The 16,392-nt window shown below is 45.0% G+C and overlaps 2 protein-coding genes across 3 annotated transcripts in view; one reads left to right on the forward strand and one right to left on the reverse strand.

Annotated features, from left to right (window-relative positions):
• The window catches only part of Lhfpl4 (LHFPL tetraspan subfamily member 4), a 28,315-nt gene extending 24,531 nt beyond the window's left edge, over positions 1–3,784 (reverse strand). Inside the window, exon 1 of the mRNA XM_027931994.2 lies at positions 3,379–3,784. Within this exon, the coding sequence (XP_027787795.1) occupies positions 3,379–3,784 (406 nt within the window). The remainder of the gene's footprint in view (positions 1–3,378) is intronic.
• Positions 1–5,830, forward strand: part of Setd5 (SET domain containing 5) — a 123,835-nt gene extending 118,005 nt beyond the window's left edge. Inside the window, exon 27 of one of the 2 annotated variants that reach the window (XM_071605905.1) lies at positions 5,272–5,830. In XM_071605905.1, coding sequence (XP_071462006.1) covers positions 5,272–5,278 — 7 coding nt within the window. In that variant the 3' untranslated portion in view covers positions 5,279–5,830. Of the gene's footprint in view, positions 1–3,250; positions 3,289–5,271 lie in introns of those variants that run through there. The other variant, XM_071605906.1, reaches the window with a different exon arrangement.
• Positions 5,831–16,392: the final 10,562 nt, after the last annotated feature.

Raw genomic sequence — 16,392 nt, forward strand, 5'->3', positions numbered from 1 at the left:
GGATAAACAAAGAAATATCTCTTTGTATTTTCCCAGGGGGTAAATGCTCTGCATTTAGAAGATTCTTAAACATGAAATAAGAGTTCACAGGAAGCTGGGCATGGGGTGCATGCCTATACTCCCAGCAATTCAGGAGGCTGAGGCAGGAGGCCAGCCTGTACAACTTAACAAGAACCTGTCTCTAAATTTAAAAAAAAAAAAAAAAAGTAAAAGGGCTGGAGATGTAGCTCAGCAGTAGAGCAACCCTGAGTTCAATCCCCAGTACTGGAGGAAAAAAAAAAAGTTCACAGGAGCAAGAATCACATAACAGGCATTCTGACTCTTATATGACACAAACAAAGCCCCTTGCTTCTCTGCAGTTCCTCTGGGGATAACAGATTTTTCACTTGCTTTTCTTTTCTTTTTAATTTTTTGTAGTTGTAGATGGACAGCATGTCTTTATTTTATTTGTTTATTGTTTTATGTGGTGTTAAGGATCGAACTCAGTGCCTCCTATGTGTAAGGCAAGCCCTCTGCCACTAAGCCACAACCCCAGCCCACATTCTGACTCTTATATGACACAAACAAAGCCCCTTGCTTCTCTGCAGTTCCTCTGGGGATAACAGATCTTTCACTTTCTTACTTCAGCAGGATTTCTCCTGCTTAAGCAGGAGGATCTCAAGTTTGAGGCCAGCCTGAGCAACTTAGACGCTGTCTCAAAATTTTTTATAAAAGGGCTGGGGGTGTAGATCTAAATGGAACGATCTTGGTGAAAGGAGCTGAAAAAGATACTTTAAATCAACTATTCTAACTGCATCCACATCCCCCTTGTACAGATGAGAAAACTGAGATTTAAACCAAAAAGATTTAGCACTGTTGAGACACTGGCAGAATCAGCCAAGAGCTCTATTCCCATGACTCTCAGCACAGTGCTCTGACCTCTGCACTGGTGTCACTTGATTAAGCAAAGTGAATCAGTCACTTACCAAGGGAATTCAGAAGTTCTCTGAGCAAAATGGAATAAACCGTTCAACTCAGCTTCTCAACCCTCAGGAATGGGATAGTAACACAAGGGAAACAGTGAAGAACCCCAGAGCCTTACACCCCATTTACTCCTTTGCTGGCCTTGTAGACCTTCATTTCTCTATACTCAGTCTCCTCTCTCTCAAGCAGGGAGGGAAGAGTAGAATATGAAAGAGATGATCGCTAAGATCCCTGAAATTCAATGATTATGTGGCGGTTGTTGGATAGTTCATCAAATCCCCAAGATTAAACCTACACAGATTACAGAGAATTTGAAGGCCAAACAATCAGCAACCCATCTGCAGACTCCAGATTTAGGCTGATGAATGGGGGGGCGGGGTGTCCAGCTGACTGTATATTCTTCCCAGCTTGCCTTTGGAAGAATTATAGAATGGAAACATAAAATATCATCTGTCTCTGGGTACCAGTGAGAAATTTGGAAAGATACTCCCCACATCCTACAATTCTCTTCTCTTCAAAGATTTGAAAAGAGCCAAGCACAGTGGTGCACACCTGTAATTCCAACTACCTGAGAGGCTGAGGCAAGGGGATCACAAGTGCAAGGCCAGCCTGGCAATTTAGCAAGACCCTGCCTCAAAATAAAAAGTAAAAAAAAAATAAATAAAGGACTGGGGCTGTGATTCAATGATACAGTGACCCTGGTCAAATCCCCAATACCAGGAGGAGAATCCACATTGAAGTTGAGTGGGGTGAGATGGATATGAAGCAAGTCATCAGAATGTCCACATCTGGGCTGGGATGCAGTGGCCCATGCCCGTAATCCCAGTAACGCAGGAGGTTGAAGCATGAGGTTTGCAAGTTTGAGGCCAGCCTCAGCAACTTAGTGGGACTCTGTCTCAAAATAAAATAAAAAGGACTAGGATGTCGTTCAGTAGTAGAGTGCTTGCCTTGAATGAGAGAGACCCTCGTTCAATCCCCAGTACTACACACACACACAAACACACACAAAAAATCTACATCTGAATATACACTACCTTCTTCAAATCAGTCCTCTCAGGAGATTGTGCAGTTCTTCCAGTGGGTCAATAATTCCTCCGAACATTTGTTAAGTCCTCTTGAATGAGGGAACCAGCCTCATGACCTTGTCCTCATATCTTGGCTTTCATCCCAAGTGACAATGCTTAGTTTGATCACCCATCATATTCCAAACACCTGACCCTGAGTGACTTCCAGCCATTTCCAAATGTCACATTCCTCCTTTAAAAGATGGGGGTTCCCCCTCAATGGAGATGTTCAAGAGAATACACCCTGTGCTACACAGCCAACTTCCTACAAATGCTTTGAACATCACCAGCAAGCAATCTCTTTTGCAGGGTTGTACACTTGTTGAATGTTTTGAGGTGTTATTGTAAAGACTCTCTCTGATTCATGATTATCACATTTTCTCTTCTCTTTCTCATCCCTGGAGGGCTCCAACTTTATCCTAACCTCACCAGTCATCCTTCCCCATCTTGCCCTTCCTGGCCCCACTTTCCCCTGCCCAACTCTCTTCCCTATCTGCAATTAGGCAAATGCCCAAGTTGCTGAATCTTCAAAATCTGTCTTCAATCGAAAGATGGGTGGGAACAGGGGACTCTAATGGATCCTGGAAAACTGTCTCAGCATTTCTCATTCCCAAAAGGCCGTTTGCTGATACTTGGGGCAGGATGACTATCTCAGCCAAACACATCAGAAGGTCACAGGGACTCATTTCCATCTGGAATGGCACCAGAACACTTCCTGCCAGGGGAGTGGGGGTTTTAAAGAATAGAACCGTCCCTCTGGAGATCCCTGTTGTTAGATGCTGTCAACTACCCACATCTCTAGGACTGGACAGAAACCACAGCCAGCCTCCCCCACCCCTTGTTACAGAACTTTTTTAAGTTTACCAGATACTCTTTGATTTGTCCTCTGGAACCCTCTCCACTGTTTACAGATGAAGAAACCAAGCCTCAGAGAAGCAAAGTGAAACACCCAAGTTAATGTCAGCGAGTTAAAGGTCCAAGTTAGAGCTCTTGATTCTGTGTCTCATGCTTTTTTCAACATAATGTAAATAGAATACACCTAGAGAAAGCCCTGATTCAGAAAAATATTTCCACAAAGTCGGCCAACAGAGACTCAGAGAAGATAACATAATGCTAATCCATCAATAAATGCAATGTGCATATATATCCACGCATGAGGACCCAAATACCCAATTCTAACACTCTCCCTTAAGGTGTCTCTCTCATTAAATCTCCTTCCCTAGAAGCTGCTGAGGGTGGGCCAAGGATGTATCTCAGCACAGAGGAACAGAATCTCTCTCTGACTCCTCCAGAAAGGAGACCCCAACCTTGGCGCCTGTTCTGGGGGTTCCGACCCCGCCTCCTCCCCTACCTGCCAAGAGCTGCATCCAGGCGCAGATCTTGTAGACCGTGGCGGTGTTGCAGAAGAAGAAAAGCGCAAAGCAGGTGATGCAGCCCAGGATCAGCACCATGGAGAGCAGCACGAAGAAGGCGGCCGCCTTGAAGGCGCCGGACGGGATGGTGCTGAAGTCGGTGAAGGAGCCCCGGCAGGTGAGCTCGCGGCCCGCCAGCCCGCTGCCCACGCAGTAGTGGAAGAGGCCGAAGTAGCCAGGCTTGGGGGTGCTCACGCTGTCGCCCACCCAGTAGGGCTGGATGAAGACCACCACGTTGATGATGGCGAAGCAGATGGTGAAGATGGCCCACAGCACGCCGATGGCCCGCGAGTTCCGCATGTAGTGCTCGTGGTAGAGCTTGGAGGCCTCCTGCGAGGGCAGCATGGTGCCCGGGGGCGGGGCCGGCGGCGGCGGCAGGCGGGGGCCGCCGGCCCGGGACAGACCGCTGGGCTGCCGGCGGGAGCTGGGGACGCACGCGAGAAGCCGCCCTAAGTCAAGGAACTCGCGAGGGCGGGGCCTGGGGCGGAGCTGGGGGACACGGGGGCTGGTATGGGGGAGCTAGGAGGGGGTCATGAGAGTGTTGGGGCGGCGTCTGGGGGGACTGGCAAGGATCTCCTATTCGGGGGCTTAGGAAGCGGTCATGTGAAAGTTGGGGGGGCTGGGACGAGAGTATGGGAGTTGGAAAACGGGGGAGGCCAGAAAGTGGTCATGGAAGAGTTGGGAGGGGGTTTGGGGACTGGCATTGGGGATAAGGAGAACCGTGGGGACATGGAAAGGAAGCTGGAGACCATAATTAGAGGATTAACGGCGGGGGTCGTATATAGAGAGCTCGGGGGGAATATGGGGGCTGCTATTAGAGGTAGGAGGTCGGTATTGGGTGCTGGAAAGGGGCTATGGAAGGACTAGGGGCTTTTATGGGGGGGGGGGGGAAGGATGTACGGGGCTAGCAGAGGGCGATTAGGAAGCTGATACTGGTGCCGGGGCAGGAAATGGGGGCTGGTGAGAGGTCTAAGAGGGAGAGGTGGCCGAAGGTGGCATTAGGATGAGGCTAGAGTGGTGTCGGTGCTGAGACCGCAGGATCTGGGCACGGGGCGGGGGGGGGGGGGACGCTCCTCAGAAGCCAGGGCTGGACGTTGGCTGGGGAAGCCTAGGATTGGCGGGCCAGGACTGGAGAGAGGGGCTTTCCAGGCCACAGGGACCAGGGACCCGGACCAGCAGGCTGCCTGGGGTGCTAAGGGCAGGTGGTAGGCAGGGACTGTCCCCAGGACGCTGGGGAGCAGCAGGGCCCGGGCAGGGCCGGCGGTGTGGGGGGGTGGCTGCCCCGCGCCCAGGCCGGGCGCGCGCGGAGGCTGCGGCCGCAGGGAATGGATGCGGGGAGACCAACCTGGGCCCGGTCCGGGGTAGCAGGTCCGGGACTGGCACGGCCTAGGCACCGGGGCTCGGCACTCCAAGCAGCGGCTGCCTGGGCCCAGGCGGCGGCCTCTGCGCGGCCTCCATCTTGCTCGGGTTTTCCCCGGGGCGCGCTCCCGCGCCGAGGCGCGCGCTCTCGTGCTCCGGCTCAGCGCGGTGGATGCGCGCTCCCGCACGGACGTGCGGAACCGAGCAGGGCGGAACGGGGGATGGGCCCTCTTGGTTCTGGCAGCCAGAGGGAGGCACGGGCACGGTCCCTGGGGTCTCTCGGCCAAAGTAGCAAGCCCCCTCCGAGGTAGGGCTCCTGATTTCAGGGACTCTCTTCTTCCAGTCTGGAGTTGTAGGGCTGTGTGTCCCCACAAAGCCTAGAGCAGCGGGGGAGGGGCCGAACGGGATATTTTTTGATGGGGTTTAAACTGAATCTCTTGCTTCCAAATTACTTCCTCTACAACCTATTGCAGTGCCTGAAGTCATACCAGTATGTTCCAGTCCTTTGGGTCTTGGAGGCGTTGAAGGTACCCAGAGTCTCCTAGGAAACTGCCAACACCCCTGGGAAAGGGAACCCCCTAAACTGTTAACAACCCACGCCTGTGGTGGGGATTCCTTGCCCGCCCGAGCAAGGAGCTGGGCCTAGGGAAAGGGACCCAGGGCCAATACCAACGGACAGGAAAGAAAGGGACTGGAAAATTGTTGGTTACCCTCTCTTGCTGTCCCCAGCGCCTAGCCCAGTGCCAGGCAAGAAGTGGACACACCACAAAGATCTGTCAAAGAACAAAATATCAAAGTCAAGGCCTGAAAACTCCCCAGGAGCATGAGGAGGAACCAGTTTGAAGCCCGTTTGAATCATTTCCTTTCCTGTTCCAACACAGCCTTTAGCTTAGGATCTGTCAAGATGATCTGGGTTCCAACCCAGACAACCCAGATCATAAGTAGCTAACACTTGTTGTCTCTGAGTCTTTGCACTCTGAACTTCTGTTCCCCATGAGTAAAGTGAACGAATTAAACACCCTTTTCAAGGTGTGTGTGTGTGTGTGTGTGTGTGTGTGTGAATTCATTCATGTTAGTGAGTCCCAAACACTGGACCCCACACAAGGGTTGTTCTGTCTGTTGAAATTTACATCCATCTCAAAAAAAAAAAATTATATTAAATGATCAAATGTCATTTTTCCAGGTGGGAAGGGAACTGACTATGTATTTCTTTCTTAGTGTAAAAATTCATTTCTTTTAAGAAGAGATGGTGATAGCCAGACTTGTTGGCACATACTTGGGATCCCAGTGACTTGGGAGGCTGATGCAGGAGGATCACAAGTTCTAGGCCAGCCTTAGCAACTTAGCCAGATCCTGTCTCAAAAAATAAAAAGGACTGGGATGGAGCTAAAAGGTAGAGTGTCCCTGGATTCAATCCCCAGTAACAGAAAAGGATGAAAGGAAGGAAGAAAGGGAGGGAGGAAAAAAATGAAAGAATGAGAGAAAAAAAAATCAATGGTAGTGATAGTTAATGAGAGTTTGTTTTTCATTTAACATCCTTGTTTGGCAAAATAAGAAATAAGCAGCTTTATTTCAATTCCAAGTTTCAAAAAAAATTATAACTCTGTGAAATCCCATAATTTGGGACCTCAGACTCATCTGAATTCATCTTACATAGGGCCTGAATACAGGTCCTCAATAAATTTGGTTTCCCCTTCTGTTGGTTCTTTAGAGAGTGCAACCTTGCTGACTCCTGTGAGCCTTGCTATCCCAGAATCATGAGCAGGAAGAGTTAGGGAAACAGTCTTGTTCCAAACCTTCTGCTATCTTACTGGTGAGGAATTGAATAATCCAGACAGAAGATCTAGCTTGTCAGACTGATCAACCTAATTAATTAATTTATTCATCCATCCAATAAATATGTGGGTTCCTTTTGATGTGCCAGACACAAGCACTATGCACTGGGAAGAAAGTAATGGGTAAAATAGATACGTGGAACTCACAGCTTCAAGCAGGAGATAGAAGGTGCTGGGAGGAGGGAGTAGGGAAGTGGTCATCCTCAAAGAGCATCTCTGAGCCTTGTAGTATGTATGCTCCTGGTTTGCACACTGCTCTGAACATACCAAGTTACTCCTTACTTTTATTCCTTACTCTTGGGAGGCTGAGTCAGGATGATCATGAGTTCAAAGCCAGCATCAGCATCTTAGCGAAGCTCAGTGAGACCCTGTCTATAAATAAAATACATAATAGGACTGGGGATGTGGCTCAGTGGTTGAGTGTCCTTGAATTCAATCCCTGATACCACCACCCCCCAAAAAAAAAAAAAAAAAAAAAAACTTTTACTCCTTACTATGCCATGAATCATTGCTTTTTCCAGCCTACTAAGCCAAGGTAGGTAATCCTGGAAAAAAACACACAGGAAAATCTACTGCAAGTTCTTGCTGAGATGGGACCCTAATTTCTCTCTACAGAGAGAAGGCCCTCTACAGAGCAAAGGCCCTCTGTGAAAATCCAACCATAAAACTTCTGTCAATAGTGCTGCCAGGCGCAGGGGCACATGCCTGTAATCCGTCACTTGGGAGGCTGAGGCAGGAGAATTTCAGGTTTGAGGTGAACCTCAGCAGTTTAGCAAGAACCTGTCTTAAAATTAAAAAAAAAAAAAGGAGGGGGTGTCTGGGATGAAGCTTAGTGGTGAAGTACCACTGGATTCAGTCCTCAGTACTGAAAAATAAAAAAAATAATAAAAATAAAGGGGATGTAGCTCAGCCCTGCATTCCATTTCCAGCGCAAAAAAAAGAGAGAGAGAGAGAAAAGAAAAAAGAATTTTCTTTCCTTTTCACTCAGTCTCTGGTTTTGATGGGATACCACACACACACACACACACCATATTTCTCTCCAGAAGGAGCCAATGGAGCCAATGATCAAGCCTGGACAATGAAAATACTAAATTGTACTGGATACAATGACTGGTTCTAGGTTTGGTCCTCAACTCAGGCCACAGAATTAAGAGTTCTAGCCAAATTATTTGTTGAAGTTTATAGGAAAGAGGTGCTGTCCTTCTGTTGGGTTTGTTGTGAGCCACAGCTATTGGTGGCCACCTTTGATAGGCTAAGCAGAGAGCTTGTCTAAGAATAAAGTCAATACAGAAAAAAGCTAAGAAGCTGGGTGGTGCTGCATACCTGTAATCCCAATGACTCAGGAGGCTGAAGCGAGAGGACCACAAGTTTGAGGTCAGCCTGGACAACTTAGCCAGACCTTGTCTCATAATAGAAAATAAAAAGAATTAGGAATGTAGTTCAGTGTTATATCACCCATGGGTTCTATTTCCAGTCCCCCCCCCAAAAAAAAGAAAAGAAACAAAAATAAGAAATAGAGTTTGAACACTCAGATCTGTCCAAACTACTTCTGGATTGTTCTGTTGGGGTGAGCCAATAAACTCAGTTCTGTTTAAACTACTCCAAGTTAGATTTTTGTTGGGGTGAGCCAATAAACTCAGTTCTGTTTAAACTACTCCAAGTTAGATTTTTGTTTTGTTTTTCTGTACTGAGAATTGAACCCAGGGGTACTCTATCACTGAGCTACATCCCCAGCCCTTTCTATTTTTTATTTTTTATTTTGAGACAGGGACTAGTTAAATTGCTCAGACTAGCCCTGAATTTGCTATCCTTCTTTCTTAGTCTCCTGAATTCCTGGGATTATGAGTGCATGTCACCACACTTAGTATGAGTTAATATTTGTTGTTGTTCTAATCAAAATAGACCTAAATATACCTATATTCCTCCAAAAATGAGAACAGGAGCTTACATAATGTATTATTTATATTATAGAAGTATGTCTGAATAAATGAGTTACTCCTCATGTATCAGAACCACAAGACCAGGAATGAAGACCTGCCTCTGGCCTTTGGCCTAAGACACTGCTACTACCCTTCAGAGCCTTGTTTTATTCCTCTGGGGGGCGAAAAAAAAAAAAGTACATGTCCTTCTCATGGATGCTGTGAGGACAAAAAGAGATGATGGATAGAAAAGATCTTGGTAGGCCGCATGTGGTAGCACATGCCTGTAATCCCAGCACTCAGGAAGCTGAGGCAGGAGGATTGTGAGTTCAAAGCCAGCCTCAGCAACTGTGAGGCACTAAGCAACTCAGTGAGACCCTGTCTCTAAATAAAATGCAAAATAGGGCTGGGTTGGGGTAAAAATGGGAGTTCATAACCCACTTGAGTCAAATGTATGAAAGATGATATGTCATGAGCTTTGTAATGTTTTGAACAACCAATTAAAAAAAAATAGGGCTGGGGATGGGGCTCAATGATCAAGTGCCTCTGAATTCAATCCCTGGTACAAAAAAAAAAAAATCTTTGTAAACTGAAAAAGGCTATAAATGTGATTATCATTAAATTTTAATTATACGTGACTGAGCCAAAGGGTAGAAAAAAAGTGATGATCCTGGAGATGCACTTGCTGAGCTGTGAGTAGCTGGGACAGGATGTGTCTGCACTTTAAAGAGTGAACTTGGAACAGTTACGGAAAGAAATGTAAGAATTCTCAATAAGAATGGTATCTTATTGACTCCAGGGAGGGGTGCGGCCATAGTGAATCATAGGATCAAGATAGGAGCTATACATTCCCAAGGCAAGGATGAGATGCTGGACAGAGCACCCAGACGAGAACAGGAGCCCAAGGGTACATCTAGCCAATATTCTATAATGAAAGATGTGTGACTTGCTAGATAGCCCATCTCAAGATAAATTTTAAAAATGGTTGGGGATGGGGCTGGGGACATAGCTCAGTTGGTAGAGTGCCTGCCTCGCATGCACAAGGCCCTGGGTTCAATCCCCAGCACCACAGAACAAGACAAAAAAAAAAAAGGTTGGGGATGCCAGGCACAGTGGCACATGCCTGTAATCCCAGGATCCCAGTGATTTGGGAGGCTAAGGCAGGATTGCAAATTTGAGGTCAGCCTCAGCCCTTAGTGACACCCTCAGCAACTTAGTGAGACCCTGTCTTAAATTTTTTTTTTTTTTAAGAATTGTTAACATTTATTTTTTAGTTTTCGGCGGACACAACATCTTTGTTGGTATGTGGTGCTGAGGATCGAACCCGGGGCGCACGCATGCCAGGCGAGCGCGCTACCACTTGAGCCACATCCCCAGCCCCTCTTAAAATTTTTTTAAAAAATAAAAGGAGTGGAGATGTAGTTCAGTGGTAAAGTGCTCTTGAGTTTAATACTCAGTACCAAAAAATGGGGAGAGGAGAGAGGGACAGGAGTCAAGGATGAGAGCAGGGGAAGGGAGTCGAATGGAAAATTCTGAATGATTTATATTGGCCTGTGGAATTTACTCTTTACTGATATCTGAAGTCTCCAAAGCTTTTAATGCATAAAAAGATTAATTTGTGCTTTTGAGGATTAAAATAGTTTAGGCAGCTTGTAAGGGATCAGTCCTTAAATGTGTATATGAAGCCATCTGTATATGCTGCGATGGAAAAGCTGTTAGATTTGTCTTCCCAGCATTCCTTTCCCCTTCTTCTGGTGATAGTACCCAGCTGCTTTTAGGGAACTACCCTTCCTCCCTCTGGGTCATAAGAGTGGGATGTGTGTCCCCAAGCCTGCCAATCATATGGCTCCACCCACCTGGCTTTGTTGTCATGGCCTCAGGAAGGACAACTGATACATAGGAATAAATCAGATATTTTCCTGAGGAAGAAGGGAGAGAGGAAGAGACTGACTCAGTTCTTCATCCCTGATCAAAAGCTGTAAAGATTCTATCCTTTTAGTGTGAAGATGGTCCTGACCATGATCCCAGGGCCTAAGAAAATCAGAAGGTGGGTTGAGAGATGAAGAGATTGCTTCTTAGTTTCTGTAATCAAATCCACATAGATAAGACCTTACATATTTAATATAGTTGCCCCTGTACAAATGGAAAAAATTAAATTTAATGTGTCTATACCAATATGGCTTTTTTTTCTACCAGGAATTGAACTCAGGAGTGCTTAACCACTGGGCTACATCCTAAGTCCTTTTTATCCTTTTTATTTTTATTTTTTTTTTATTTTGAGACAGAGTCTCACTGAATTGCTTAGGGCCTCACTAAATTGCTGAGGCTGGCTTTGAACTTATGATCTTCCTGCCTCAGCCTCCAGAGTCACTGAGATTACAGTTGTGTGTGTATATATATATGTATATATATATATGTATATATATATATATATGTAAAAAGGTCAATAAGAGCAGTATATTATGCATCAATAACAGCAACAGCTTTTCCAGTCCTGGAATGAGTCATCTGAACAAAATTGTAGAGATATCCAATACTAGGATGGAGAGATTCTTGATGCTATCCATGGGGTGGTCAAAATTATCCCTATCTTTCTCTGATTTGTTTAAGTCTGTGTGTGTTTTGTATGTGGGGTACTGGAGCTGAACCTACAGGACCTCTAGTACTGAGCTACATCCCCAGCCCTTTCTATTTTATTTTGAGACAGGGCCTCACTGAGTTGCCCAGGCTGGCTTTGAACTTGCAATCCTCCTGCCTCAGCCCTCTGAGTCACTGGGATTACAAGCATGCACCATCACACCCTGCTCCCATCCCGGTGATTTATAAGGATCAGACTTGAGGACTCCAACTGGGCCTAAAACATTCATCTCCAGGTCAGAAATAATCAGAGTGGGGCTTGTTATTAAGTAATCTACCAGACAGGTCCTTGATTAGCAATACAAGTGAAATTCCACCAGACTGTCTCTGGGGATGCCATTGAGCTATTAAATTGAGGGCATAAATCAGTCTGGCCAGAGAATTAATTCCCTCTCTCACTGAGGCAACTGTCCTGAGAGAGATGTTCCCTGGGGAACGCAGCCTCCTGGTTCCTATTTTCTGTGGATAAGATTCCAGAGGCACCACATATTGCCAAAGCACCTAAACTACTCTTTTTCAACATTCCACCTACCAAATTCAGCTTCTGCCTTCCCTGTGAGACTGAGAGAGCAAAGCTCAAGGATCTCCCTAACCTTGGTCAATATTGATTCTATGAGCCCTACACAGTGCCTGACATATAGTAGCACTCCATAGATACCTGAAAAATTAGTTGATTGTTAGATCACTGACAATGTGACCATTCAGTTGCCCCCAAATTGTATCATGTATACTCAAGGTATTTAAAATTCCCATTGGTCAGATTAGAACCAATGAGAGACTATATTAGGCCATTTTCTGTTGCTATAACAAAATACATGAGGCACATGCTTTATAAAGAAAAGAGACGTTTTATGAAGAAAAGAGGGAGTTGAAAGTCCAAAATGAGCTGACCACATCTGATCAGTTTCTGGGGAAGTTCACTTGGCTGGGTGACAATACAGGAGAGAAACACAAAGAAAACCAAAGGGATTACATGGTGAGATAGGAAGTCAGAGAGAGGTCAGAGGAACCAGTCTTGTTCTTTTAGTAACAATCCACATTCATGGGAACTAACTGAGCTCCTGCAAGAACTACATTAAGCTGGGCATGATGGAATAGTCTGTAATCCCAGAAACTAGGGAGCCTGAGACAGGAAGATTAGGAGTTCAAGGCTAGCAAGGGCCACCTAACCAGACCCCGTCTCAAAATATTAAAATGGCTGGGGGTGTAGCCTATTGATAGAGTACCCCTGGGTTCAATCGCCAGTGCAGGGGAGGGAGAGAGAGAGAGAGAGAGAGAGAGAGAGAGAGAGAGAGACAGACAGACACACACACACACTATATTATAGCCCCCAGTGGTTAACCATCTTTCACTACTAGTCTCTGCCTTTTAAAGGTTCCACCACCTCTTAATATTGCCACACTGGAAACCAAATCTCTAGCACATGAGCCTTTGGGTGATGCTATGGTTTGGATATGGTTTGAATGTATCCTCTAAAGGTTCATGTGTTGAAATTTAATCCCAACATCTTGAGGTATAAAAAAAGTGGAAATGGGCTGGGGCTGTAGCTCAGTGGTAAAGCACTTGTCTTGCATGTGTGAGGTACTGGGTTTGATCCTCAGCACCACATAAAAATAAATAAAGATGTATTAAAAAAAGAGAGAAAGAGTGGAAACAATTGGCCTATACCATTTAGAGGAAGGCTTTGGAAGGTGATTAGGATTAGATAAAATCATCAGTGTGCAGGTCCCATATTGAATATTGGTGGCTTTACAAGAAGAAGGAAGGGCCGGGGCTGTAGCTCAGTGGCCTGCCTAGCACATGTGCGGCACTGGGTTCAATCCTTTGTCCCACATAAAAATAAAACAAATAAAATAAGAGCATGTTTTCCATCTACAACTACAAAATGAAAAAGGAAGAAGGAGAAGAAAGGAGGAAAGAGAAAGGAGAAAGAGGAGGAGGAAACCGGGTACGGTGTTGCTACCTGTAATCCCAGTGATTCAGGAGGCTGAGGTGGGAGGATCACAAGTTCAAGGCCAGCCTTAGCAACTTAGTGAGACCCTGTCTCAGAAAAGAAGAAATAAATAAAAAGGACTGGGGATATAGCTCAGTGATAAAATGCCTCTGGGTGTTTAGTCCCCAGTATCAAAAGAGGAGAAGAAAAAGAAGAGTATGTGTGAGGCACTGGGTTCGATTCTCAGCACCACATATAAATAAATAATAATGGTCCATTGACAACTAAAAAAATAAGTAAAAATAAAAATTAAAAAAAGAAGAAAAGGAACCAGAAGACACACACACTCACACACACACACACACACACATACACACACACTCATCTTCTTTTTTAAAAAATATTTATTTTTTAGTTGTAATTAGACACAATACCTTTATTTTATTTGTTTATTTTTTATGTGGTGCTGAGACACGTGCTAGGCAAGCACTCTACCACTGAGCCACAACCCCAGCCCCTCATCTTCTTTCTTGCCATGTGACATGAGGATAGTCTGAGCCACCTTGGAACTATTCCAGCAAGAAGGCCATCGCCAGATGTAGGCCCTCGACCTTGGACCAGAAGATGAGCCCAAACACAAAACAAAACAAGACAAAACAAACCTCTTTTCTTTATAAAGTGACATAGTATTTTGTGTTTGGAAGACAAAAGACAATTATACAGAGCACAAACCATATTCAAATCCTAGCAGGTTTAAATATTGTCTGCCAGTCTTTGAGGGTTTACCTGGAGCATTGACTTCTGTTCCTTTGGTCTCCTTAGGCCCCAGCTCTGAGGTTGTGGCCTCATCACTGCTGTTCCTCTATACTAGATTGGAATCCTCCTTCCTTCTAGAAAGCAGCCCCTTGATCCTGGTTGTTGTCTAGAGGGTTGTTGTCTAGAGAGTTGTCTAGAGGGTTCCAAATATCACAAGCACATGCATGAGGTCTTTGTAAAGTCACACGTGTCGTTTGGGATCTGGCCACTCTGTGTTGGCACTGTTCCACCCATAACCCTATAAATGTCCATTTATGACTAAACCCATTTAGGCTTCAGGAACGTGTTCTTCCACATTTCCAAAGAAACGATGATATCACATTCAAGTGATTTTTCAGCAGGTCCTTCCACTGCTGATATGCAAGACAGATGCTGTTGAGTGGCAGATCACTTGGAAAAGAGAAAAGACAAGTCAATTAATTTGTCAAATCCCTTCCCTCGGATGGCATGAAATGTGACAGACTCTGGCACAATGAAGCATTTGTTCCCCAGTTGTGTCAGGTGTTCAGTGTCGCTCTGTTCTCCATATTGCACTTCATGGTTCCAGAAGTTCTCACAGATTAATGCTGTATTCATCAGTTTTGCAACTTTTTTTTTTTTTTTGGTAGCAGGGGTTGAACCCAGGGATGCTTTATCACTGTGCTACATCCCCAACCTTTCTGTTTTATTTTGAGACAGGGTGTCACTAAGTTGCTTAGGGCCTCATTAAGTTGCTGAGGCTGGCCTTGAACTTGCAATCCTCCTGCCTCAGTCTCCCAAGTCACTGCAGAACTGTAGGGACAGAACAACAGAAAAATAACTAATTGGTTAATATCAGATCAGGAGTTCTTTTGTGTAAGGATTAAGGCAAAGGAAACTTCTTTATGAATTAAAACAGGCCTATTTGGGAAATTTGACTATTATTTCTCTAATCCTGATTTCTCAGAAGGTCAAATAAATAGCTTATTTTCAGCTGGGTGACTTAGCATGAGTGACTTCATTTTCTTTTTTTCATTAATTTTTTTTAGTTGTTGATAGACCTTTATTTTATTTATTTACATGTGGTGCTGATAATTGAACCCAGTGTCTCACACGTGCCAGGCAAGTGTGCTACCACTGAGCCACAACCCTAGCCCGACTTCATTTTCTTTTCTTTTCCCCCTCATTACTGGGAATTGAACCCAGGGATCTCGTACATGCTGGATAAAGGCTCCACCACTAAGCTACATCCCCAGCCCTCCATTTTTGTTTTTAATCTGGTCTGTTGGGGCCCAGTGTAGAAGCTTAGTTCTATTTTGGCCTCCTATAATTTTGATTTAACATGATAAGCCCATGATATAATTTTCTCTTTCAAAAACAAAACTTCCCAGGCTCAGTGGCCCATGCCTGTAATCCCAGTGACTCAGGAGGCTGAGGCAGGAGGACCACAAGTTTGAGGCCAGCCTGGGCAACTTGGCTGGATCCTGTCTCAAAATTAAATAAAGAATAAACTAAAAAGGACTTGGGATTTGGCTTAGTGGAAAAGGAAGGGAAGGAAAGGAAAGGAAAAAAGAAAAGAAAACTCAGTAATGAACTTGAGCATTCTTTGGTGGAGATAAGTAAGAATGAGGTCTGATATCCAGTGGTCGGAAACTGACAAAAACCAGTGTGGTCATAAATTTTGCAAGTCCACTGGAATTTCCAGGTCACAAGGGAAACTGGTCAATCTAGTCTTTCTAAAACCTCCCACAGTACTGTTAGATTCTGGAAACCTGTTCCTTTTGGCAGATTCAATTTCTTTCTTTCTTTTTTGTTTTGTTTATAGTACCTTATGGTATCGGAGATTGAACTCAGCGGCACTCAACCACTGAGTCACAACCCTAGCCCTATTTTGTATTTTATTTAGAGACAGGGCCTCACTTTTGCTGAGGCTGGCTTTGAACTCACAATCTTCCTGCCTCAGCCTCCCAAGCCACTAAGATTACAGGCATGCGCCACTGTGCCCAGCTAGATTCAGTTTCTAATGTGATTTCTGTGTGGCATTTGACCCAGTCAGTAAAATCTATAAGCCTCTATTTTGACACTCTGCAGCCAATTTGATTTTTATGTTGTCAGCACCATGCTAATAAAGAACTTTATCCATAGTTGGATCAGATTGAGGACTTTTGAATCCTGTGAGCAATTTTTTTGCTGTGGATCACCCCACCCCACCTCCAACTTGCAATTCTCCTGCCTCAGCCTCCCCAGTTACTGGAATTGCAGGCATGTACCATCCTGCTCAGCCCTGTGGTCAATTTTATCAAAATCAGAAAATGATGCACTAGGAATCACATAGTACCACCTATGAAGTTCCGCTGAACAAATCTTAAACCTGAATGTATTCTATTCTAGGGTTAATATCTGCTTGATAGACTTTACAGGGGATAGAAAAACAAGATGACAATGTGGGATGCAAAAGTCACAGGTAGAAAGTGCCAAATCCTGGGGAGAAATGAT

This window comes from Marmota flaviventris, chromosome 20 (genome assembly GCF_047511675.1).
Source record: "Marmota flaviventris isolate mMarFla1 chromosome 20, mMarFla1.hap1, whole genome shotgun sequence".
NCBI lineage: Eukaryota > Metazoa > Chordata > Mammalia > Rodentia > Sciuridae > Marmota > Marmota flaviventris.